We start from the raw sequence: 25,875 nt of genomic DNA, 5'->3' as shown, positions 1-25,875 counted from the left end.
ATGCAAGCATGCCAGCCATTCACAGGAGTGGGCGTTTACAATGAGGTCTCACAGCAGACACGCCCCTTCAAACAGAGCGTTCAAATCAGAGGCTAAAATCAGGCTAGGAAAAATGACTTTTATTTCTAAATTATGACAATTTTTGAACTAAAAAAACATACTAACATTATAAGGGTACCCCAGGAAACATTATAAAATAATGAAATAATCCATGCCATGGGACCTTTAAGGCAGATAAACCTGACTGCCATAATTGAGAGACATATGTTGGACATAATCACCAATTTATTCTGAACAAGGATTTCCTTTTTCTTCACATATAATTTTAATTAGATGTTGACATTGGGATGATAAAGTAACACACATTGGTTAAAGGCATTTACAAAAGTCCAAAGACTTGGGAGGTCTTTCATGACCAAATTTTCGAGATTATTATTGTGCAGCAAATTGCAGAGGTCTTTTACAATGGATACCTTCAGAGCAGAGGTATATGATTTCAAATAAACGGCTACACCGTAGGTAATGCATATTCAAACCTTAACCAAAATATTACCATAGGCAGGTATTTACTGTTATCAGGTTACTGAAAGTTTATAAACTTACTGAATGAAGGGGTGGCTTGCTGTTCCTCATTGCCCTTAACCTTGTCATGTTTGTTTTGAATTTAATTCATGGCTGATGTAAAGACCTAAATTAATAACAATCTCTTTTTATTATAGTGAGAAAACTTGGCCGCCACAGTGGGTGACGGAGGAGAACACCACGAATTAAGGAAATGTTCAATCCCATTGTTTTGTTCCATAAGCTATGTGTATGTTGTTTACAGTATATTAAAAAAAAATTCAAAAGCCTGAAAGACTCCCACTTTGTAGCAAACCAGAGAACACATGCTGTTTGCAAAAGCTTGACAGATCATCTCTCTCCTTCACGGATAGATAGATAGATAGATAGATAGATAGATAGATATTGCATACTTCAAATAATATAAATACAATTAATTAACCTCCATGCAGAGAAAAACTTGATCATACACCAGAAATAAGTTATTACTAAGACCACACACGTGGTGGCAGCACTGAATATGTCATAAGAAACGTCATCAGTGGAACACTGCCTGGATATTTAGTGAAATATCGTGATCGGGGAGTAATACCACAAATAACACGCCAGTCCATATTCTTGGACTAACATTGATTCCAAGCTAAAAGTACTTCTTCGTAACTCGTCACTTTGTCAACATTAGTTTCTCCCGCTGCCATGGATTAATGTGTTGATCAGCAAATCAACCTCAGACACAACGCATATAGTGGGCGAGGGTTTGATCCGTCAGACGGAGGAAAATCATCCATCCATCCATCCACCGATAACAGCGTCCATAGCAACCAAAACGTTGCAGTTTCACATTATTCTGGCGAGATCTGAAAAATCTTCACAACAACGAGCAAGCGAGTGATTGTGTACATTCACTCAGTGAATATTATGAAAATAAAATATATATTTCTCGCTAGAAATGCAATCAAAACTTATTTTTATGCAGAAACTAACTCAAAATATTGATTTTTTCACAAAAAATGAGAGAAATGTCCGCCATGTTTTTTGTTCTCACGGCCGGAATCTTGAAAGTCACGTGACTTGGACGTAAAACAATAGGAAAAGAATAGGCAAAAAAAAACGTAACAGTCATACAATTCAAGGGCCGTTATTGTAACCCCTCTACGTTTTGCACTTTGGACCAACGTAGTCAGGGTACGTTTTTATATGAGACTGGGTTGTCTTGGACGCAGTGTCTCATTCCCTCGAGGAACTGGGGTTACATACGTAACCTAAGACGTTTCTCAGGAGATCAAAGTATCAGAGGTTCTTTCATCCTTACATACTTGTAACATCATGACCCCAAAGAGGGAAATAATCAGGCAGAAGGCGGTAGTGAAGCCTTAAACATATTTATTCAAAAGAAAATAATATAAACATTAACATGTTAAAAGGATGCTGCAGACCATTAATACAATTACCCACACAGAAAAGTAAATAAAAAGAAAATAAAATAGAAAAAAAAACAAATAAAACCCGCAGATGGCCACAGGTTACCTAGGTTGTGAAGACAAGAAGGGCATACAAACCAATGTGCTCCCACTGCAACCAAGCTCACGGCAAATCACACTACAGACCTAAAAGGAAAGGGAAATAAGGTGACCAAACCACCACACCACTGCAATCCACCAGTGAAGGCAACCCCGCAGCCACCGTCAGGTCAAAAAGAAATCTACAACAAAAAACAAAACATACAATAATATTAACAGTGGGTAATGCAAATAGAACAAGTAAGTCAACCCTATAAGATGACTATGATCTATTTAGTCACTTTTTTTTGTCTTTGGTGTGACCTCAGTTCTCCCTCAACCAACTCTGGTCCAACATCCAACCAAAAAGGAAAAAAAACACAATCTCAACAATAATTCAACCGAAAATAAACGGTAATCGTGCATCCCTGTAAGGGAAAACACAATCAATTACTAAAAAGAAATATTTTACAATATAAAAGGAAAAGTCACATACCCAAACCATTTTAAAAGAAACTAAACAATCAAGAAAAACATTAAAATAATTAAAAACATTTAAAACTCCCTTTTTAAACCCTATAAATAAAAATAAAGATAATATACCTCTACCATCCGTTATTTTGGGTTATGACACTCGGGTAACCATCCAGCCACAATACTAAAAACAAACAAAATAACATGATTAATAAAACACGTGTTAAAACACATGGCCACGCAATCATCGGCTAATAAAACTACTACCTCCTAACGATGCACCGTGTTCAACACTCAACAATGTTCCACTCTTTGACATGTAACTGCACAAACGATCCTTACATTTGGTCTATTGCCACCATGCAACACGTAAACCAGCTTGGATCTGGCGCGACTTCCATTCATAAATCGTCAGCGGAGACCAAAGGGCGGAAATGGAAGAACAGATCTCATCACTTCCTTTTATAGAACTGAAGCTGATGGGATTTGTAGTTCCTGAAACACGCCCCGTTACATACTGTTACTGGAGATTGACCACTGCCTGTTAAAACTACTTCCTTTATAAATAAAGCCGCACATGGATCCCAACTCCACTGAAGCTAAATCCTCATTACACTCAGCATCACTGTTCAGTTGTAAGTTTCTGATGAATAAATCGCTTTCTGCCTCTTCTCTACATCCTTCTGCTGGTACTTTCTCATCTTTATTCTCTCACTTCCTATCTACCACAATTATTTTGCTGCTTTGGGACAATGTATATTTTGAGTGTGGACACACTTCAAGGAAGTCAGTCTACAAATGACTTATAGTTATCTCTGAATATTAAAGTGGGATAGGAGAAAGCATTTTAAAATGGAACATTGTACATCATCAGAGTACATATTAAATGCCACACATTTAATAAATACTGAATAATAGCACATCAGAAAGTTTTTATTAAGATTAGTCTTACTGTTTTTCTGAATACATATGCTATCGTGGTGTACACAAGTACAACTATCACAGTTCATTTCAAGAAGTTTATTTAACATTAGTTAATGGATTAGGTATCAACAACTAAAAATTAACATTGTTAACACCTACATGAATGTTAATTAAATGTTTTGTTGTTTATAATTAATTAATATTTGAATGAATATTTATTTACAACACGTAATGAACATATCAGATAAAACATACTAATTAATGTGAATTTAGACACCTTGATATGGTATACATACAAAATAAATGCTTCTCATTGTGTATTAACTGGATTTAGAATTTAAACCTTATCATAATCAGTGAACTACATGCAAGTTACAATCCATATGAAGCAACATAGGATTAATTTTAATATTCTACTTTAGCCTATGTTTAGTTGTATATAGCAGTAGTCTACACCTCAAAATAGTTTTTCTTATGCGTTTAGTTAAACAGTCAAATGTTTAGTCCAACAATTTAAAGGATTGGAATAAAAAATAACTAACTTTTATACTAAAAATAACTGCTGAGATGTTGTTTCTCTTGTCCTTGCATTTAAATGATGACCTCAGACAGCTGCCTTGACAGACTCTCCAGCATTTCAATCTCTTTGGAGGCATCTAGAAAAGACACAAAATACATATTACTGGGTGTTCAGACTGATTTTAATGGATTAAGTCTTAATGTTTGTGATGATTTAGATAAGGCCAATATTTAGAGTAGTCACTCAAGTACTTTACTGTGCATCAGATTGTTTCTAAAAACTGTTCATGCTGTTTAATTCTCTCTTACCCATCAGGGTGATTTTGCTGGTTTGTGAAAGTGAGTGTTCCATTGATCTCTTTAGCTCAGATTCAAGGGTCTTGCATATGTAATCCTTTAGAAAGAAACAACAGAAAATACAAGATATCTAGCAAAAGAAGACAGTTTTGTGTTGTTTGCAAGTATCTTTAGAAAGAGCGCAGCAAATATGTTTCAACAAAATTGAGAATTTGTGAAATTCAGATACCTTTAAGTCCTTGAACTTATTCAGAACTTCCATTTTTGCATTTGTGAACATGTTGTGTTTTAACAGTTCATTTGTTTCTGTTATTTTTTTTCTCCATATTGTGCATGGCTCCTTGTCCTTTCTCATTTTCAGCTTCTGTACACTCTCAGAAATAAGGTACAGAAGCTGTCACTGAACTGTACCCTTTCAAAAGGTACATGCTTGTACCTAAAGGGTCCATTTGGTACTTTAAAAGTACATATTACTAATATGTACTTTTAAAGTACCAAATGGACCCTTTAGGTACAAACATGTACCTTTTGAAAGGGTACAGCCCCAGTGACAGCTTCTGTACCTTTATTTCTGAGAGTGTTTAGAATCTGTAAAGTAAAAAACAAAACAAAACAAAACATTAATTACGGAGTAATTATGGAGTGTCCCCAAACCATATGTGTAGTAATAGTCCAAATGATTGACCTCTGCAAAATTTGTCTCCATGAGCATAACGACTTTTTAAATGATAAATTATACAAAATTATGTTTTTGAAAATTTTAATGAAAAATAAATGTAGAAAGTTTACTGTGATGGATAGGTTTACTGTAGGTAATGATGGAGAATTAAAATCACTACATCTATGGCAAGTCCAGACATGTCCGGGACAATAGCTCTTATCCTTTGGTCTACTTATATATATATATATATATATATATATATATATATATATATATATATATATATATATATATATATATATTATTTTATTTTATTTTATTTTTGCCATTTGGTGTTTATAATCTATAAATTTATAATTGATCCTAACCCTAATACGACAATCTCTTTTCCCGCTCCTGGAAAAATGTACATTTTTATATTTTTAGCGTCACCTAAAACTAGTGTAAGTGTTTGAACCTCTATAATTAATCAAGGAGTAAGCCAAGCAGCTGCCAGATGACCGTATCTGTATATAGAATATAGTATATAGTATCCGTATATTTTTATCTAACGTTACTCAATATTTTCCATATTTGACTCTTGGTTCCTATAGTCTGGTATAGTTTGCCTGAGCGTGTGCGTGCGTGCGTGCTGCGTGCGTGCGTGCGTGTGTGCGTGTGTGTGTGTGTGTGAGAGAGAGAGAGATGACCCCTGGTTCCTCTAGTCTGGTATATCTTCCTGAATGTGTGAGAGTTATTTTATTGTATTATTACTCATAACAATAAATCACCTTGAATTTTAAGAACTATCTCTTGTCCTTATATCTTGTCCTTAAACCAATACCTCTTTCTCACATCCATGCAGGCTGTCCGAAACTGGGACGGCGTGACACCGCATAAGAACACCTGCTGTCCCATCTATCCAATTTAAACAGATGTCGCGTTACGAACCAGAGGTCTATACCACAAACAGCTGCTACGCATTAACAAACCATGTAACCGCTGTCTTATTTCATGATACATAAAAATGATGCATTACAAACACATGCCGTGTTACGAATCGTAGGTCCGGTAAGTTATATCACAAACAGCTGCACTTTAACAAGCCATGTAACCGCTGTCTTATTTCAGGATGCATAAACATGATGCATTACAAACACATGTCGCGTTACGAATCGTAGGTCCGGTAAGTTATATCACAAACAGCTGCTACGCATTAACGAACAATGTAACCGCTCTCTTATTTCACGGATGAGGATACATAAACATGATATATTACAAACACATGTCATAACACCTGTCATAACACATGTCATAACACAGCTGCATTCATTAAAAGGTCATAAAGTTAATCCCTAAGGTCAAAGGTCAACAGCTGTCGGTCATCAATCAAAAAAAGTTGACATTGTGTGGACCTATAACACTACTATTGTGGAATACGAGAATGCCTCAAAATTCTCCCTATGCAGAAACTAGACCGGCTATGTATAATAGAATAATGCAGATGTTAAAGAGAGCATCTTGGTCAAACATTCAGATTGAGAGTTTAAATAGACAGTTGGTGGAGGAGAGGCTATCCTCATCTGTATTTAAAATGACTCCAATAGGTCATCTCATTGAATCAGAATGTATTACGGTTTGGAGAAACGTAAATTATGATTTTTTGTTTAATCACCATAAAGATATTGCTTGGCAAACTGTACAAAACTGTTTACCCACCCGGGCTTTCTTGAAGAGGTGAGGTTGCTCTCACCTTTCTCTGTGTCCTAGAACAAACTGTGGAGAAGAAGAGACAATAAGACACTGTTTCTGGGAGTTAGCTTATGCCCAGAGGGTTTGGGATTTTATTACACAGTAAAACCTCCAGTGTTAAATCAACACTCCCAGTGTATATATAATCCACACTCAGAGTGTTAAAAAGTAACACTGAAGCAGTGTTAAAGTTAATGAGAAAATTAGTTTAGTAATTGGTGATGATTGAGCATTAGTGAAGAACACCTGCTGTTAACAAACTGAATCACTGAAAGAAAGAAAGAAGAACAGAAAAAAGAGGCGAGGCGAGCAGAAATACAAGAACTACAACTGACTTCAGCCACAGCCTTCGATGAAATCAACACAAGAAAAAAGAAGACATTAAATCTCTCAAGATCTCAGCAGAGGATGAGTAAACAACTCCATAAACAGCATCACCAGCTTCACACGTTACTAACCAGATTGACTTTAGATGTTGATGTTTTAGTTTTGTTTGAGTTACCATTATCGAGGTCAGTGTTTGCTTTAGTTGGGCTCTTGACCCTTGATTTAAAACATTATAATTTCTTTGGCTGCTATAACCGCATGTTTGTTTAGACATGTTAGTTATGGCAAAAAAGAAAAGAAAAAGCCTAGAGAAAATGTAATCAGGGCTGGCTACATTTCAATAAAGATGTATAGTGGCTTGAATAACGGGTGTAATTTGGAGTGTAGTCACTGGTAGATTTGTTAGTTAATTTTGTTATTGAGATTATATACATCGTTTAAGATCTAGCAGTTTTAAGATTAATCTAAAAGACTTTTGAAACTTATTTTGCGCTGAAAGTTTACTTTCCTTCATCAAACAGACTTCAAGAATCAGCGAATGAATCTCAACAATGGTGACAATCAACATAAAGCTCCATGTTGCAGTGCATTCTGGGAGCACCGATCAAAATTCATCCATGGCTCCCAGCATGCAATGCGACATGAATAAATTATGCAGCTGTCTTAGTATTTTCTTTTATTCTCACTATTTCCTTTTGTTTTGCTATTGTGTTGTGACTTTTAGTAGCGTGTTTTGTAATGTTCACAGAGGATCTGTTTATCTGAATATGTTGATTGTCACCATTGTTGAGATTCATACGCTGAGTCTTGATGTCTGTATGATAATGCAGTCTTAACCTTTTAGTGCCTATTTACTTTTAAAAGTCTTTCAAATTAATTTTAAAACTGATGGATGAAACGCTATATTTTATGTGAGCAAAATAAAAAAACAAACTAATCAATCAATGAGGATGCTCTGAATGAAATCAGCTACGGAAATCACTAAATGCTGGTGATTTCTTTATAGAAATCTAACCATCAACAACCAAATGCCATAACTAGCATGTATAAACAAACACGCGGTTATAGCAGCCAAGGTAATTATAATGTTTTAAGTCAAGGGCCAAGAGCCCAACTAAAGCAAACACTGACCTCGATAATGGTAACTCAAACAAAACTAAAGCATCAACATCTAAAGTCAATCTGGTTAGTAACGTGTGAAGCTGGTGATGCTGTTTGTGGAGTTATTTAATCATCCTCTGCTGAGATCTTCAGAGATTTAATGTCTTCTTTTATCTTGTATTTCTGCTCGTCTCGTCTCTTTTTTTCTGTTCTTCTTTCTCTTTCTTTCAATGGTTCAGTTTGTTAACAGCAGGTGTTCTTCACTAATGCTCAATCATCACTCAATTACTAAACTAATTATCTCATTAACTTTAACACTGCTTCAGTTTTACTTTTTTAACACTCTGAGTGTGGATTATATATACACTGGGAGTGCTGATTTAACACTGGAGGTTTTACTGTGTAGATTATGGTTACATAAATTGTACAGAGTGCCAAGTGAAGGTGATATTTGGTATGGAGAATTGGAAAAGGTTCATTGTGAAAAATGGATTCGGTGGTGGGTAATTATAAATGTTTTTAAAGAAGCACTATGAAAATCTAGGAATATGTGTTTTTCAAAGATATGAGATCCCAGTGAAATCAGTAATTATATAGTTTAAAAGGTATAGGGGACTATATTTTAAGAGATGGGCAGAAATTGCCAGCCAATGTAACCAATAAGTTATGGAACATACCAAATGTCCCTCCTTTTGATATGGTCCTGAAAATTGGTAAATTCTTGGAAATGTTTAAAGAACAAAGGGTAACAAATCGATTCAATTATACATCGGAGTCACTCTTTTTATGTGGTCCGATGCAGCGCTGGTGTTGAACCAGTGAATCCGTGCATGGACCACGGCTGATGCCTTCTGTGAGCCCATCACGGAATTTTCGGCGATTCCGTGATACCACCACAGATTCGGAGGTTAATTAAGTCCGTGAACATTACACGGAATTCTGTGAGATCAGGTTGTTCTGGAAGTAATTCTTTGCTCATTTGCATTGTGTAAGAAAAGGCAGACATTTCACTAGAATCAAGAAAAGGAGTTGAGTTAGAAGATAAGGCTGACTGATCCGATGAATCCTCTTGGTCCTGTATTCCATGCGAGACTCTGGTAATTGGGGAAGGACTTCTTACTTCCTCTACCGTATCTCCTGCTGAAGAGGAGTCTGACAATAGGGGCAACGATGTTGGAAGAAACGCTAAAGCATCTAGTAAGATATTCCGATTTAAGGACTGGGAATTCTGCTTTGATGAAGGTTGACCCAAAGGGGGGAACTCTGTGAGAGAGTCAAGCTCGTTCAACTCTTGATGTAACTCATGCTTCAGTGGAACGTTTTTTTTAGGTTCTACATCACTTTTCCCTCCTGACACTCCTAAATCCTCTTCAATTAAGTTTGAGGATAAGGATTATCTCAAAGTTACTCCCACACACTGTTCCTCCATAGTGTTTGGCACTAAAGGCTGACGATCACTGAAAAAGTCCTCCTCCGTCTCCAGTACTTCAGGGAGATTTATCTCCCCTTCCTGGGTCGCCCCAATTTGCTGACGAGCTTTATTTACATAAGCCGATGGACAGTCCCTAGATCTATGATTAATTGCCCCACACAAATTACACTTCATAGGTGCAGAGCAAGCCAGATGGCTCAAAGATCCACATTTCCTACACTCCTTAGGTTGGCCATTGTAGAACACAAAGCCTCTAATCGAGCCTAATTGGATCATGGATGGCAGGTGGGAGAGCTTACCTTTCTCGTTAGTTCTCAAACGAACATGGAATCTTGAGGCTCCTGTCTTGACTCCATCTACATCTTTAATTTGTAACTGAACAATGCAATGAAAGCCATGTAGAAATATCCTCAAGCTTAATCCTCTTTGAAAACATCACCACAATCACAATTCTGAGTTCTCTCTCAGCCAAAGGAATCAAATCAATCTTTTGAAAACAAGCAGACTCATTCTTCTTTCTTTGAAATCTTTCCAGACATTGTTCATATAGCAACAGGGTAGTAAATATCACTTCAAAAGTTTTCCTACCCGGTAAGGCAAAGACGAAGTCCAGCTGGGAAGGATTAAATCCCAATTCACTTTTCAATATCCTTCTGCTAAAGGTCAAATGGTTCATTTCCAGATCCTCCAATAACACAAATCTTGCAGCATTCCGTCGTTATCCTTGCACCGACATTCTAGCTCTTAAATCCCCGAGAGGAAAAATGAATCGTCAAAAGGCTTTGAATTGATTTGCCCTGGATGAACCGCCTTCTTGATCATGGTGTCTTCCCTGCCAGGTAAGTAGTTTTAATATTAATCTGAAAGACTTCTGAAACTTATTCTGCACTGAAAGCTTTGCTTTACTTCATCAAAAAGATTTCAAGAATCAGCATCTGAATCTCAACAATGGTGACAATCAACATAAAGCTCCATGTTGCAGTGCATTCTGGGAGCACCAATCAAAACTCATCCATGGCTCCCAGCATGCAATGCGACATGAATAAATTATGCAGCTGTCTTAGTATTTTCTTTTATTCTTACCATTTCCTTTTGTTTTGCTATTTTGATGTGACTTTTAGTATCGTGTTTTGTAATGTTCACAGAGGATCTGTTTATCTGAATATGTTGATTGTCACACTTATTGAGATTCATACGCTGAGTCTTGGTGTCTGTATGATAATGCAGTTTTTAGCTGCTAGTGCAGATTTACTTTTGAAAGTATTTCAGATTAATCTTAAAACTGATGGATCATGTTTATGATATGTATATTTCATGTCAGCAAAATTTCTAACCAATCAATGACTATACTCTGAAAGAAATCAATTATTTCTTTTAAGTCAAGGGTTGAGAACCCAACTAAAGCAAACACTGACCTTGATAATGGTAATTCAAACTAAACTAAAGCATCAACATCTAAAGTCAATCTGGTTAGTAACGTGTGAAGCTGGTAATACTATTTGTGGAGCTGTTTAATCATCCTCTGCTGAGATCTTGAGAGATTTAATGTCTTCTTTTATCTTGTGTTGATTTCATCTAAGGCTGTGGCTGAAGTCAGTTGTAGATCTTGTATTTCTGCTCGTCTCGTCTCTTTTTTCTGTTCTTCTTTCTCTTTCTTTCAGTGATTCAGTTTGTTAACAGCAGGTGTTTATCACTAATGCTCAATCGTCACTCAGTTACTAAACTAATTATCTCATTAACTTTAACACTGCTTCAGTGTTACTTTTTTAACACTCTGAGTGTGGATTATATATACACTGGTAGTGTTGATTTTACACTACAGGTTTTATTGTGCAAAAATGTTTCTAATAAAAGTGGTTTGTTTGTTTTGTTTTTCACAGTACAAACCAGATTTATAACGAATAATGCAAATCTCTGATTAAGCACTCAAAAGCAATAGTGGAAGTGAAAAACTCTCTATAGTAGATAATGATGAAGACACTTCATCATGTCATTGTAAATATAACCTTAAAGAACACTTCATTCCAGGACCAACATACAGTATTGTACTACAGAACGCTCATTTCAAAACCCTGGACTTAATATAAAACAAGCTATAAAAATGCACAATAGAAAGAATTAAAAAAATACTTTTTGAAAGAAAGTGCTACATTGCAGCAATGCAATATCAGCGCATGAAAGAGTTTGCATACTGATTTAGCCATGCTCCTAATTTTATAATACTATTTGCCAGGCTGTTATTGAAAATAAGAGCTTGTTCTTAATTAACTTGCCTATTTAGATAAAGGTTAAATAAATTTAAATGTACACACAAGCTGGATTAATATTTAAAAACATGAAAATATAGATTGTGAACATTTCGCATGAGTCTTATCTTCAGGTGTCAAAAGTTTGTAAACCACTGAATGTTTAGCAAGATTTGAGTTAAAACAAAACTGAAAATAACACAGGTGAACATAGAATATTTGGCACCTTCTAAAGGGTATGGATCAATATTGTCCTGTCGCACATTGAGCTGTGGGAAAATGATTCTGATTTGACATGATTTTGTGAATTATTTGTTATCATTTGCATATGAATTTAATAATTAACTTGAATACTCTGACTTTTAATTTTGAGGAAGGCCTGTTTCCTGTTTCTCCATGATCATGATGAAGCAAATCCGATCTCAGATAAGCTGTTAGAGCTGAATATTTCGTGTGACTTTTCTGAAGCCACAACACAGAAAAAATGTCACTTCTCAATTCTGCTTTAGAGTTTAAAACATGTCAACATTTAAATCGTATCATTAGATCGCAATGCAGAAACTCTAAAACACAAAGTCTTTCCACATGCCCCAGCCAGCACACTTATGTGGGGCCCAGATGGGTGGCACCTGGGCTATCTAACTGGGCCCCAGCCAGTTTTGTCCTTGGTTTCCATGAGGGCCCCACATGGGTCAGCCCAGATGAAACAATGAAATGAACTCTGCTCAGTATGCATACTACAGAGTGCTAAAAATAAGACTGAAGCAGCACTGCAGTTCATTAGATAATTAAGTGATTAATCTAGTACTGATTGAGCATTAGTGACAAACACCTGCTAAAGAAAAAAGAGACGAGCAGAAACACAACAACTACTATTGACTTCCAGCCACAGCCTGCAAAACAACTGCAAATAAAAGACATTAAATCTCTGAAGATCTCAGCAGAGGAGGATTAAACAACTCCACAAACAGCATTACTAGCATCATTATTACTAACCAGACTGACTTTATTTCTGTCAGATTGTCTGGAGAAGCTCTTACTGAGAAATACAGAGGTTCAGATGTTGATGTTTTATTGAAAGTAAGAGTTTGGTTTGAAGTCACCATTATGGTGAATAACGTTTGCTTTAATAGAGCTCTTGACTCTTATGTTACTCTATGTGCTTGTTTTCTTTGCCACAATGTGTTTAGAAAACATGTTATGTGTAAAGACAGTTAGACTCAAAGGTTACCAGCTGATAACGGTTGATCATTGGTGGTCGTAAAGATTTTAACATTATAAAGCAGTCTTTTTCATAGAGCTCATCACTGTTCGGAAGTGGCTTGTTATAATCAACAGATTAAGTTTTCACATTACTAAAAAAAAAAAACCAGATTTGAAATTCTGAATTTGGGTTATTAACTGTCAACTCTTTCAGACACACAGACATCAAGAATCAGTGTACGAATCTCAACAATGGTGACACAATTCATGCTGTATTGCATGCTGGGAGCCATGGTTGACTTTTGTGTGCTGCACCCAGAATGCATTGCAGCATGAATCATGTCATTGTTGTTGAGATTCATACACTGATTCTTGATGTCTGTGTGTTTGTGAGGCAGGAGCTCAAAGCGTTTTGTGAAAGATATATTTTAATATTCTTCTGCACTGTTGAATGTATACAGCCACATATCAAGTGTTATTAATGTGATGTTATTATCACATCATCCGTGCCATTAGAAATCAGTCTCCAGAATCAGGCTATTACTTGTTGATTATATCGTCATCATCACAGTTTTTTTTCTTGCTTGTCTTGCCATAACAAACACAGTTAAAGCAGCCAGAGAAAAGCTAAAGTTAAAACTTTAAGGGCCAACCACCCAACTAAAACAAACGCTATTCTCCATAATGGTGACAAATATACTTTTCAATAAAACCAACATCTGTAACTCTGTAATTCTCAAAAAAATAAGGTCAGTCTGGTTAGTAATAATGATGCTAGTAATGCTGTTTGTGGAGTTGTTTAATCCTCCTCTGCTGAGATCTTCAGAGATTTAATGTCTTTTATCTTCAGTTGTTTTGCAGCCTGTGGCTGGAAGTCAATAGTAGTTGTTGTGTTTCTGCTCGTCTCTTTTTCTTTAGCAGGTGTTCGTCACTAATGCTCAATCAGTACTAGATTAATCACTTAATTATCTAATGAACTGCAGTGCTGCTTCAGTCTTATTTTTAGCACTCTGTAGTATGCATACTGAGCAGAGTTCATTTCATTGTTTCATCTGGGCTGACCCATGTGGGGCCCTCATGGAAACTGAGGACAAAACTGGCTGGGGCCCAGTTAGATAGCCCAGGTGCCACCCATCTGGGCCCCACATAAGTGTGCTGGCTGGGGCGTTCAAGAGCATTATGCCAGTTCAAGTGTTGCATCCCTGCCTAGATTTATTGCATTAAAATCCTCATGATTTCCTCATGTAGTTTTTAATAACCTGCTGCATGTAGTCTACATTAGCTTAGACACTTGGCCTACAGTTAAGTGATTTGAGAGTCTATGATCATAAATATTCCATGTTTTATACAAGATAAGGTTTATGCACCTGCTTTTGATTAATTAATAGTATTTACCCTATAAACATACTTTACAAAGGCTTGCAAATGCAAATGGTGTCTGATTTTCCCTGTTTATGTCATAATGTGAGTTAAAAGAGTGAAATAACTTTACTCAGAATGCAGTTCAATCATATTAGCCTCATATTGACACTTGTAATGTTTAAGCGTTCAAGAAAAGCATTTGCTAAAATTAAGCTGCAAAAACAATCACTGACATCATAAACCAGGATACATTCCCAGTCAACAATTTGATCTCACAGTGATGTCACCATGAGCTCACAGGATACTCGTGATGAGGTCACAATGTGAGGTAACAGTGAGCTAAAAGTGTAACCTCACAGCGCCCTCACTGTGTGCTCATACTAATGTGAGGTCAAAGTGCACTCAGTGCACAGAGACTAGGTACCCAGCATGCATTGCAGCATGAAGCTTTTGATTGTCACCATTGTTGAGATTCATACACTGATTCTTGATGTCTCTCTTTGTGTTTAAATGACAGAGTAGTTCAAAATGTTTGTGTTTTATCATGCTTTTAAAATCCTTCATAAACTGTTATGACATGCTGGGTTTTATACTGTATAACCTCAGAGCTATTACTAAAAACTTTAGATCGACAACTCCTCACAAAGACTGCATACTGAATCTAGGTGATGTTTGCGCTGTTATCATCACTGCACAGTAACAAACCAACACCACCTGGTTGCAGTCTCTTTTTGGTTTTCCTTGCCGTAACAAATGTGCTTTTCAAACACAGTTAGAGCTGCCCCCAAAAAATATAATGTTACAAAGTCAAGGGTCAAGAGCCCAACTAAAGCAAACACTACTCACCACGATGGTAACGTCAAACAAAACAATAAAACATAATCATCTAAATCTGTTAATTCTCAATAAGGGCTTTTGTAGATGTCTAACATAAGTAAGAACCCCGCTCATCTTTCTGAGTTCACAATGAGCTCACATATTACTCACACTGTGAGGATCACCGTATGAGAATGGTGTGATGTCACTGTGATCATCGTGTGATCTCACGTGTTGACTGGGTTAACAGGTGACAACCCAGATTTGCATATATTTAATGACCAGAAACTTCACATTTACAGCGAGGTAATATAGAAGACTAATGTTATTTCAGTCGCAACAGATCTCAACCGTTTGAGCAGCACATTTCAGCACAGACTGTGTTCTGAATCTTTGATGCAGTTTTACAAATTGGCTCTTTAGTTCATAAATAATGCCGTAGATGTAACAGTGGTTGCTAATCATCCACAAAACAATACAAAGACAAAAATCTATACAAATAAATAAAGATAAAAACAGGAAAGCAATTACTCAGATCAAATCACCGAAGTGTACTTCTTCTATGTTTTAGTCTTATGGTGTTTCCATTAATCTGAATATTTAGCTCTACATACAAAAAAAGTTTCATCAAATTTGTTTGTGGATATGCTAAAAAGAGTTGAGCCTATAAACTTATAAAAATATACCATCAGTTGTAGATGTAATTTAGCCTTCACCAACAATTATGATAATTTTCTATTCATGTCATAAAATAGAAAATGAAGCACTAACCCTCCTGCTCTGTTCTGAACAATCTGAAGTTTTTTTTGTTTGTTTTTTTAGATGTTTCTCTCTTGAGTGTTGGGCAATACTCAATGTTTGCACCACATCTTTTAAAACCAAAGAAGGCAGAACATTTCCTGGCCACAGCTACACTTTTTTCCATAATGCTTACTGTATGATCTATATGTTCAGCCAAAGGCAGCAAATTGTCAAGTTTCACATTTAACATTTGTTACTTGTTCCACTGGAATCCCATCTATGAATCTTGTTATTAAAAATAATACATTATTTTATTTTAAATATATATGAAATTAATTTATTAATTCTAGCTCATATGGTTATTGTTTGCAGCTCATCTTTTAAGTTTTCTCAGCCAATGTATGTGATCTTCTCTGCAGTGTGTTTTGTTGTTTTATTGCAGTGTGTCTGATCCTGAGTTATGTCTTAGCAGGAAAGCCATCCTTACAAGACTCTTTGATGCAATCCAAGTGTTCATATGTACTGTAAATTTAAATATATATTGCAAACATTTTCAAAGAATTCTCTGCAGGTCTTTTGGCTCTGAAAGCAAATTTGAACTAACCAATGACGTTGCTAGATGTTCTGTTTATTGCATTTGGACCTCTTCGTAGGAATCATGTTCCACTTTCAGAGGCAGACATTTCTTGATGACAGGAAACGAAAACAGTTCAAGAACCAACAGAACCAAAAACATGCACATGCAGGCAATACAACAGTTGAAGTCCAAAACCAAACAACTAGAGGGGGAAGAAAAGAATACAATTTTTAAAAAGTCATTTCCTTTTTAAACTTACAGATTAACTTTATTTGTAAGGCAGTTAATTGCCTGCTTATTTTACTGTACCATTAGGTTTGTCATCAGCCATGTAATTCAATTTTCCCTTTGATTCTGTGGAGGATATTGAAAGGTTAGTCACACAGTAAAGCATCAATTTGCAAATCATGATGAATAAACCTCAGCTGTCAACTTTTTAAAATAATATTTACGCATATCCACTGAGATTCACCTGTGACTGTTACTGTGATCAAGATGTTTCTTTCAAAGTCCAGAACTCTGTATGTTCCTGCATCACTGGCCGTAAACACTTTAATGATGAGGTTTCCATCAGTGTCAGTCATTCGATTGCACTGAACCCTGCTGCTTCTTTTCCAAACCTCCGACCATTCTGTGCTGGATTTGGGCTGATGCTCCACTTTATCAGCATTGGGAACGTCCAACTTCAGCTCCTCACTGATTTTCACAGAAATCTCATCTGAGGAGAAACACAAAGACATTGTTCATCATTATCAATCAAGGCCATATAGGCGCATATTTAGCATTGGGCACCAAATGTGATATTTAAAAAAAAATCAGCCACTAAAAAGCCTTTATAGGAATTCGGTAATCTGATTACTGCCTATTTACAGCCCTGCATGAAATGCCAACATTATTATATTGTTATCATTATTAGAAAATCTAGAAAGCACATGCTGATGTTTTGATCAGTTTTGATTTTACCATGAATATGAAGTTGGTACGTCCTGATTTGTTGCTCCAGCACGGACTGAGTAGTTTTGTAATAGATTCTTAAAATGTATTTCCCAGCATCACTCAGTTTCAAATCCATTAGAATAATGTCACAGTTTCTTGTTTTAAATGCTCTGCCATTCTCACAGTCTTTGTTCTCACAAATAGGGATGATTTTTGATAGGCTGCTTAAAACAATATCAGAAATCTCTGTGTGATCAAATTTACACGATAGGATGGCGTTTCCTCCCTTTTTCCCTATCACACTTATAAGGGTGGTTCCTACAGGGGGGGTTCCTGCAAATGTAGATACAAAATATCAATAATGAGAAGCAAAAGTGTTCTTTCTATTCTCTCTAAAAAAAATATATAAATCAAGGCAATAAGGAGCCAAAAATAACAGCTGTTCCACATTTTCCAATTTGTTACAATTTATTTTAAAAAATATATATATACTGACCGCTGTAACTGATAAAGCAAAACAGCAGCAGCAGAAGATTCAAAAACCTGACAAGAATGTAGAAGAGCTGATTTATGTGACAGACACACATCACAAATACACATGCAGAGATAAAATGCTTTCCTGGTTGCTAAAAAATTCTGTCTGAATATTTGAAAAATGTGGATCTTACATGATAAAAATGTCCAATAAGAAACATGAAACTATAATCTGAATGTTAACGTAAAAAAGCCAGATAAATCATCACTTCTTGATTTAATTTTTACTAATGCACCTTATAGATATTCAGCAGCATCCATTTATGCACTTGATGTTAGTGATCACTGTGCTGTTAGCCTGTTGCAATACACTCTCAGAAATAAAGGTACAGAAGCTGTCACTGGGGCTGTACCCTTTCAAAAAGGTACATGTTTGTACCTAAAGGGTCCATTTTGGTACTTTAAAAGTACATATTAGCAGAGGCGGACAATCCAGGGGTCAGAAAGTAAAAGTCCTGCCATATTTTTGTTCCACCCATGAACTCAGCAGCTGATTTCACCAGAGGAGGAACCAAGTCATTCCTTTCAAGTCACAAGCAAGTCTCAAGTCAAATCCCAAGTCCTCAAAGAGTTAAAGTTAATGAGATAATTAAGTGACTAATTAAATGATGATTGTGCATTAGTGATGAACACCTGCTGTTATTGAGAATCACAGAGGATCAGATGTTGATGTTTTATTGGTTAAAATGATGCCACCATCATGGAGATCAGTGTTTGCTTTAGTTGGGCTCTTGACCCTTTTAGTAAATCAAAGTAATTTGCTTTTAAGCAAGTGCAATATTGTTTCACAGCAAAGAACTTGATGTAGCAGATTAGCTTATGCTTTCTGCTTTTAAATCATTTGAATGAGCATCATGAAGGTGTCTCGCTTTGGTTTATTGAGTGATATTCAGCTATTACTGAATTTCAGGGAAAAAAAGTCCTATCAAACAAACGCTACTGTAGTGATTACATATTAGGAGGAAGAACTGCATCAGCTCAGGCTTTTAGACATGAACACTTATCATATGATCCTCAACGGTGGTGACAATAATAATTCATACTGCAGTGCATGATGGGAGTTTTACTATGGTCTTACCCAGCATACATTGCAGCATGAAGAATTTTGTTGGTTGTCACCATTGTTGAGATTCATATACTGGTTCATTATGTCTGCGTGCGTCTAAATACCAGAAGAGTTTAAGTGTTTATATGCATTAAATACAGTCGATTTCAAATGAATTCATCATAACTATTAGAACAAGTTCTTCGCATGCTGTTTCACAAGGTTGACTTCTCAAAACCCAAACATACAACATAAAGATGAAAAAAAAACAATCAGTACAGCTGCTCATTGTGCAGCCATGATCTCTTTACTTTACAGCAATACATGTATTGCTGCAAAGAGAGATCTAACACAGGAGTCAAAGGCCAAGAGCCCAACTAAAGCACACACTGATCTCCATGATGGTGGCATCATTTTAACCATTAAAACATTAATATCTGATCCTCTGTAATTCTCAATAACAGCAGGTGTTCATCACTAATGCACAATCATAATTTAATTAGACACTTAATTATCTCATTAACTTTAACTCTTTGAGGACTTGGGATTTGACTTGAGACTTGCTTGTGACTTGAAAGGAATGACTTGGTTCCTCCTCTGGTGAAATCAGCTGCAGAGTTCATGGGTGGAACAAAAATATGGCAGGACTTTTACTTTCTGACCCCTGGATTGTCCGCCTCTGCTAATATGTACTTTTAAAGTACCAAAATGGACCCTTTAGGTACAAACATGTACCTTTTTGAAAGGGTACAGCCCCAGTGACAGCTTCTGTACCTTTATTTCTGAGAGTGTAGTTATAAATCCAAAATTACCTAAGACCAAACCTATAAGGCTCAGTTTAGTGAACAAGGTTTTGTTCTTGACCTTGCTCAGCTTGATAGGGAGAAGAATTTGTTTGCCTGGAATTATTTTTATGAAAGGCTCACTATCATTAATTAAACATGCACCTTTTAAAATTTATCGTGTAAAGGGTCGAGATAAACCCTGGTTCTTTCCTACATTATCAGATTTGATTCATGAGCGTGATGTTGCTTTGGCTAGAGAAAGGCATTCCAGTCTTCAATCTGATTGGCTTTGTTTTAGACAATTACGTAATAGATGTACTGTGATGATAAGGAAAGCTAAAGCTGATTACTTTTAAATGAAACAACTCATAATCTAAATAAACCTATGAAATTTTGAAAAAAATATTAACTTTCTTTCAGGTGTAAAAAGGCTACGGATTTTCTTTATACATAATGAACAATACCATAATCTCGAATAAAGGACATTTTTGACATATATTTATAATATATTTATTATATTATTTATTATTATAACTTTATTATATATTATAGTTTAAATGAATTTCCAAAGATACGGAAGTCTGCCTTTTTTATCCCATTGTTAAAAGGAGGAGATATTTCTGATATGAATAACTATAGGCTGATTTATGAACTTTGTATTTTGTCTAAGATTTTTGAAGGAGTGTTATTTGTAGGGGTGGACAAATTCACATATCACCAACACACATGTGCATAATTTTTTTCCTTTATGAAGTGAGGGTGAGTAGATGGGAGAGATAGTGTTTGTTGATGTTGGCTGTGCTAGACTAACAAAACATTAAAATGCAACAACGTCACTTACATCATCATCACCGCATCTCGTGCGCCACTGATGATGCTCCCTGACGCTGTCAGACTTGTGTCCCCATGTACTGTGTTTTTCCTCCCTCGTGTTTCCTTATGCCCTTATTTGGTCCTTTCTGTTTCTTGTTCTCGTTTGGTCCCCATTTAGTTCCATTAGTTTCCAGCTGTGTTTAATTAATTATCTTGTTTAGTCTCTGTGTATTTAAGCCCTGTGTTTTCCATTGTCTAGTGTCCGCTATTATATGTCATTCTGACTCCCTACGTGTATGTTCCTGCCTGCCTGTGTTTCCTACCTTTTGATTGATTAAAGACTGCTCGCTTGAAGAATTCTTCGTCTCCTCGTTCCTTGCCACATGTAATGTGATAGAACAGCGGACCTAACAGAAAGTGAGTGGCGCCTTTTTCCCGTGTTTGTTTTCTGTTTTTTTTTGTTTGTTTTCCCTGTTTGTTTCTCCTCACGGCTATGGAGATGGCTGCCGCACGATTCCTTACCCTAGCCTGTAAAGATCTCCCTTCTACGGGCTCGCTGTGGCGATGGCGTGATGAATTCTCTGTTCTGGCTCGGGGCCAACTACCATCACCCCGTGGACCTCCCAGACACCACAGGACTAAGTTGGAAAGAAGGGTCTTTCCTTCTTTCCATAGCGTCAAGCCTGCCGGCAGTCCTATTCTACCCCGACCGACAGGAGGATGAGGAGGAAAGACTGCTAGCAGCCCTCATCTTCGCCTCTAAATTGGCTCCAGCCCCAGAGCTCGCTCCAGTGTCGGCTCCAGCCACTGACCAGAGTCCAGTGGGGGCGTAGTAGGGCTCCGGTCATAGAGGCCGGGATGGGGGCTGGGGCTGCGGCCTCGGAGGCAGATCTGCCATGGCCTCCCGAGTCCCCTGACCTGCCATGGTCGTTCGAGCCGCACCACCCTGGAGGCCTTCCTTCCGGGATCCCTGTCCCTTGAGGCCTCCAGAGCAAATTTGATTAATTTTAACTTTTAATTCACAATCTCCTCGTCACAGACAGGCACAGCACTCAATTCAGCATGTTTGTGTGTGCTGTCTGAGTCACTCATAGCACATGCCTCTATCTTGCGCTATATCGAACATTTGTTCTATCGTTATCGAAAAAGGTGAACCATCGATAAACGGTATCGTATTCATCGCCTAGGCCTATTTACCATATACATAGTTATTTACAAAGATTTGCAAATGCAATCATGTCTCTTCCTTTTTTACATGTCATAACATTAATAAAAAAAGCGTGTATAACTTCATAGACTGCAGTTCTGCCATATAACTCTCATAGTAACACATGTAATGTGTATGTGTTATGGTTAAACAGAAGTATGATAATTGCGTGATTTCAATATAATGGTTTCAGAATTCTATATAGTGGGAAAAAGCATTTTCTGAAATTAAGCTGCAAAAGAGGTGTGCAAGACTTTACAGTAAACTGCACTAAGAAGAACAAACCTAACTGCTGAAAAGTCCAAAATGATGGTTTCAGCTTAGTGTTTAGTGCTGAAAATAGCACCAGTCTTTGGCAGGAATTAAAAAAAAAAAAAAAAAAAAATACATATATATATACAGGTATATCTAAAAACATTTGAATATCATGAAAGTTCATTTATTTTGTAACTTATTTCAAAAGTGAAACTTTCAGCTCATGAAATTCAAAAATACAGTATCTCAAAATATTATATAAGAATATTTATATCTGAGTTTCATTAAATGACCATCCCTACATGGTCATTTATATATATATATATATATATATATATATATATTTGAATTTGAATATAGTTTATTGTCCCATTTCTGGGAAATTCATCTTGGACAATCATGACATGGCCAGTACATAACATTGACACAAACTACACGTAACAACTCATAATAATTTACGTATCAGATATATTAAAGCTACAATATGTCAAACTGACGACACACGCATCGCCACACCCCACTTATTTTTGCTCTTCTCTGTTAAATAATTTAACAGCAATAGGCAAAATAATTTTTTAGCGATTTGATTTACACATCAAAATCCTCAGTCGTCTGCCTGAGGGTAACATATTCAAATTCTCATGTAGAATGTGTGTATCATCGCCAACAATTTTCTTTGCTTGTCTTGAAACAGAAACCTCATACATCTCCTGAATAGGTCTTTTCTCTTCCCAACCCACAATTTTTAAAGCAGTCTGTACAAGTCGGGCAAGTTTTGATTTAGATTGGACAGTCAGAATTCCATACCATGCTTTTATACCATATCTTATCAAACTCTCAAAACAGACAGATAAAACCGAAATAAAATCCTCCGATTTACCCCAAATACCTTTAACCTTCATAAAAGTATAACCTCTGCTGTAATCTAGAATAAAGACCGTTGACATGAAAAGACCAACATAACAAGTTGTCCATATAGACACCCAAGTATTTATGTGATGTAAACTGTTCAATAGAATTCCCGTTTATTATTACAGAACTGTGGTCCCCCACAGATCTAGGGTCAAAAAGCATTTCAATAGTCTTTGTTTCATTTAAAATCAAAGAATTTTCGTCGCACCATCTTACAAATCTATCAACTGCTGAAAAGTATTGCAAACAAGTAGTGCAAAACAATCAGAGAATATATATGCAGGTGCTGGTCATATAATTAGAATTTCATCAAAAAGTTGATTTATTTCACTAATTTCATTAAAAAAGTGAAACTTGTATATTATATTCATTCATTACACACAGACTGATATATTTCAAATGTTTATTTCTTTTAATTTTGATGATTATAACTGACAACTAAGGAAAATCCCAAATTAAGTATCTCAGAAAATTTGAATATTACTTAAGACCAATACAAAGAAAGGATTTTTAGAAATCTTGGCCAACTGAAAAGTATGAACATGAAAAGTATGAGCATGTACAGCACTCAATACTTAGTTGGGGTGCCTTTTGCCTGAATTACTGCAGCAATGCGGCGTGGCATGGCATCGATCAGTCTGTGGCACTGCTCAGGTGTTATGAGAGCCCAGGTTGCTCTGATAGTGGCCTTCAGCTCTTCTGCATTGTTGGGTCTGGCATATCGCATCTTCCTCTTCACAATACCCCATAGATTTTCTATGGGGTTAAGGTCAGGCGAGTTTGCTGGCCAATTAAGAACAGGGATACCATGGTCCTTAAACCAGATACTGGTTGCTTTGTCACTGTGTGCAGGTGCCAAGTCCTGTTGGAAAATGAAATCTGCATCTCCATAAAGTTGGTCAGCAGCAGGAAGCATGAAGTGCTCTAAAACTTCCTGGTATACGGTTGCGTTGACCTTGGGCCTCAGAAAACACAGTGGACCAACACCAGCAGATGGCATGGCACCCCAAACCATCACTGACCTCAAGCAACGTGGATTGTGTGCCTCTCCTCTCTTCCTCCAGACTCTGGGACCCTGATTTCCAAAGGAAATGCAAAATTTACTTTCATCAGAGAACATAACTTTGGACCACTCAGCAGCAGTCCAGTCCTTTTTGTCTTTAGCCCAGGCGAGACACTTCTGACGTTGTCTGTTGTTCAAGAGTGGCTTGACACAAGGAATGCGACAGCTGAAACCCATGTCTTGCATGCGTCTGTGCGTAGTGGTTCTTGAAGCACTGACTCCAGCTGCAGTCCACTCTTTGTGAATCTCCCCCACATTTTTGAATGGGTTTTGTTTCACAATCCTCTCCAGGGTGCGGTTATCCCTATTGCTTGTACACTTTTTTCTACCACATATTTTCCTTCCCTTCGCATCTCTATTAATGTGCTTGGACACAGAGCTCTGTGAACAGCCAGCCTCTTTTGCAATGACCTTTTGTGTCTTGCCCTCCTTGTGCAACGTGTCAATGGTCATCTTTTGGACAACTGTCAAGTCAGCAGTCTTCCCCATGATTGTGTAGCCTACAGACCTAGACTGAGAGACAATTTAAAGGCCTTTGCAGGTGTTTTGAGTTAATTAGCTGATTAGAGTGTGGCACCAGGTGTCTTCAATATTGAACCTTTTCACAATATTCTAACTTTCTGAGATACTGAATTTGGGATTTTCCTTAGTTGTCAGTTATAATCATCAAAATTAAAAGAAATAAACATTTGAAATATATCAGTCTGTGTGCAATGAATGAATATACTATACAAGTTTCACTTTTTGAATGGAATTAGTGAAATAAATCAACTTTTTGATGATATTCTAATTATATGACCAGCACATGTATATATAGTGCGCATAGCATGGCAATAAAAAGTCACATGGCCAGGAAGTTATATAGATTTGAATAATTGAAACATTCACCAAAAATACACAATATCATATTTCCAAAATCCACTTTGTGTATGATGTGTGGCAGGTGTGTGTGAACATATTACAATTGGTGTGACAACATCAGGTGATTTGAATGTTTTAAAAATTCATTAAAAATACACAAAATCATATTTCCAAAATCAAAGTCCTGCATAATGTGTTACAAGTATTACTGTATTTATCACAGGTTCCAAAATAATAGCTGTTTCAGTCAGTTAACCTGTTAGCCAGCACCCCCCATATTGGGACTCACAGCTGAAAATGACCTACCTAACTTTAAATTGTAACAGTTCCTGACTTCAGTCTGCTACACACACAATTTAGGTATCTTTGGAAAGAAGACACTAGGCTTTACTATCCATCATCATTATCAGAGTTGATAATGCTCAAAAAGATAAAAAGTTATAGACACTGAAGTGCCTTGAAAATGTTTTTTACCACATATACAAATACATTAAATCAGTTCTGGAGCAATGCTTTGCATGTTTTCTAATCTTGGAATGCATATCTTTTATTATTATTATTATTTTCTGCACTTTAGAGACAGTCCCTTAATGTGCTCACCGAATGCCTAAGGAATGTCCAACATAAAACCAACTTTACTGCACCCAACAGGCCTTAGAAATACAGTGACAATCTCATAATTATATTAGTAACCCAACTAATTAAAACCATAATCATCATCGTCACAATAATCGACCCATTCCTCATAAATATCGACTTATTTCTGCATCATTAGTTGATTTATTTTCAACAAACATAACTATAACTATTAAATAACTATAATAACAGAATAGGCTGGATTTATACTTTAAAAACATGAAAACTTACATGGTAAAAGATCGGCACAAGTCTTATTTTCAGTCGTCAAAACTTTGTAAACATGTTTAGTGAGATTTGAGTGAAACAAAACCGAAACATCTCATAGTTGAGCGAACTTCCTAAAACATGCAGTAT

General features: G+C 36.4%; 1 protein-coding gene across 6 annotated transcripts; it reads right to left on the bottom strand.

Annotated features, from left to right (window-relative positions):
• Nucleotides 1-1,872: 1,872 nt before the first annotated feature.
• LOC131525802 (uncharacterized) lies at nucleotides 1,873-25,875 on the bottom strand. Of its 6 annotated transcripts, XM_058753757.1 has the most exons (10): nucleotides 25,750-25,836; nucleotides 20,613-20,778; nucleotides 17,904-17,950; nucleotides 17,435-17,740; nucleotides 16,944-17,189; nucleotides 16,781-16,825; nucleotides 16,499-16,673; nucleotides 4,287-4,371; nucleotides 4,001-4,114; nucleotides 1,873-2,718 (listed from the first exon to the last, which is right to left on the bottom strand). In XM_058753757.1, exons 2-7 carry the CDS (start codon nucleotides 20,618-20,620, stop codon nucleotides 16,564-16,566), a joined length of 762 nt encoding a protein of 253 aa, XP_058609740.1. In that variant the 5' UTR covers nucleotides 20,621-20,778; nucleotides 25,750-25,836; the 3' UTR covers nucleotides 1,873-2,718; nucleotides 4,001-4,114; nucleotides 4,287-4,371; nucleotides 16,499-16,563. The 6 variants fall into 6 exon arrangements, 5 of the variants coding, with proteins under 5 accessions (XP_058609740.1, XP_058609741.1, XP_058609737.1 ...); XM_058753758.1 differs by lacking the exon at nucleotides 20,613-20,778 and having other exon boundaries at nucleotides 25,750-25,854; XM_058753754.1 differs by lacking the exons at nucleotides 20,613-20,778; nucleotides 25,750-25,836 and having other exon boundaries at nucleotides 17,904-18,297.

This window comes from Onychostoma macrolepis, chromosome 19 (assembly GCF_012432095.1).
Source record: "Onychostoma macrolepis isolate SWU-2019 chromosome 19, ASM1243209v1, whole genome shotgun sequence".
In the NCBI taxonomy this organism is placed as follows: Eukaryota; Metazoa; Chordata; class Actinopteri; order Cypriniformes; family Cyprinidae; genus Onychostoma; species Onychostoma macrolepis.
The sequence above is the reverse complement of the archived record's forward strand: the minus strand, read 5'-3'. Positions and strand labels throughout refer to the sequence as shown.

What these genes read in the sequence shown, in the direction of transcription:
- LOC131525802 (XM_058753754.1), bottom strand. Translation starts at nt 17,994, where the DNA reads ATGTGTGTCTGTCACATAAATCAGCTCTTCTACATTCTTGTCAGGTTT. An exon ending in TTGCTTTATCAGTTACAGCG is followed by an intron (nt 17,741 to 17,903) that starts GTCAGTATATAT and finishes CTACATTTGCAG; the next exon opens with GAACCCCCCCTGTAGGAACC. An exon ending in GATCACAGTAACAGTCACAG is followed by an intron (nt 16,826 to 16,943) that starts GTGAATCTCAGT and finishes TATCCTCCACAG; the next exon opens with AATCAAAGGGAAAATTGAAT.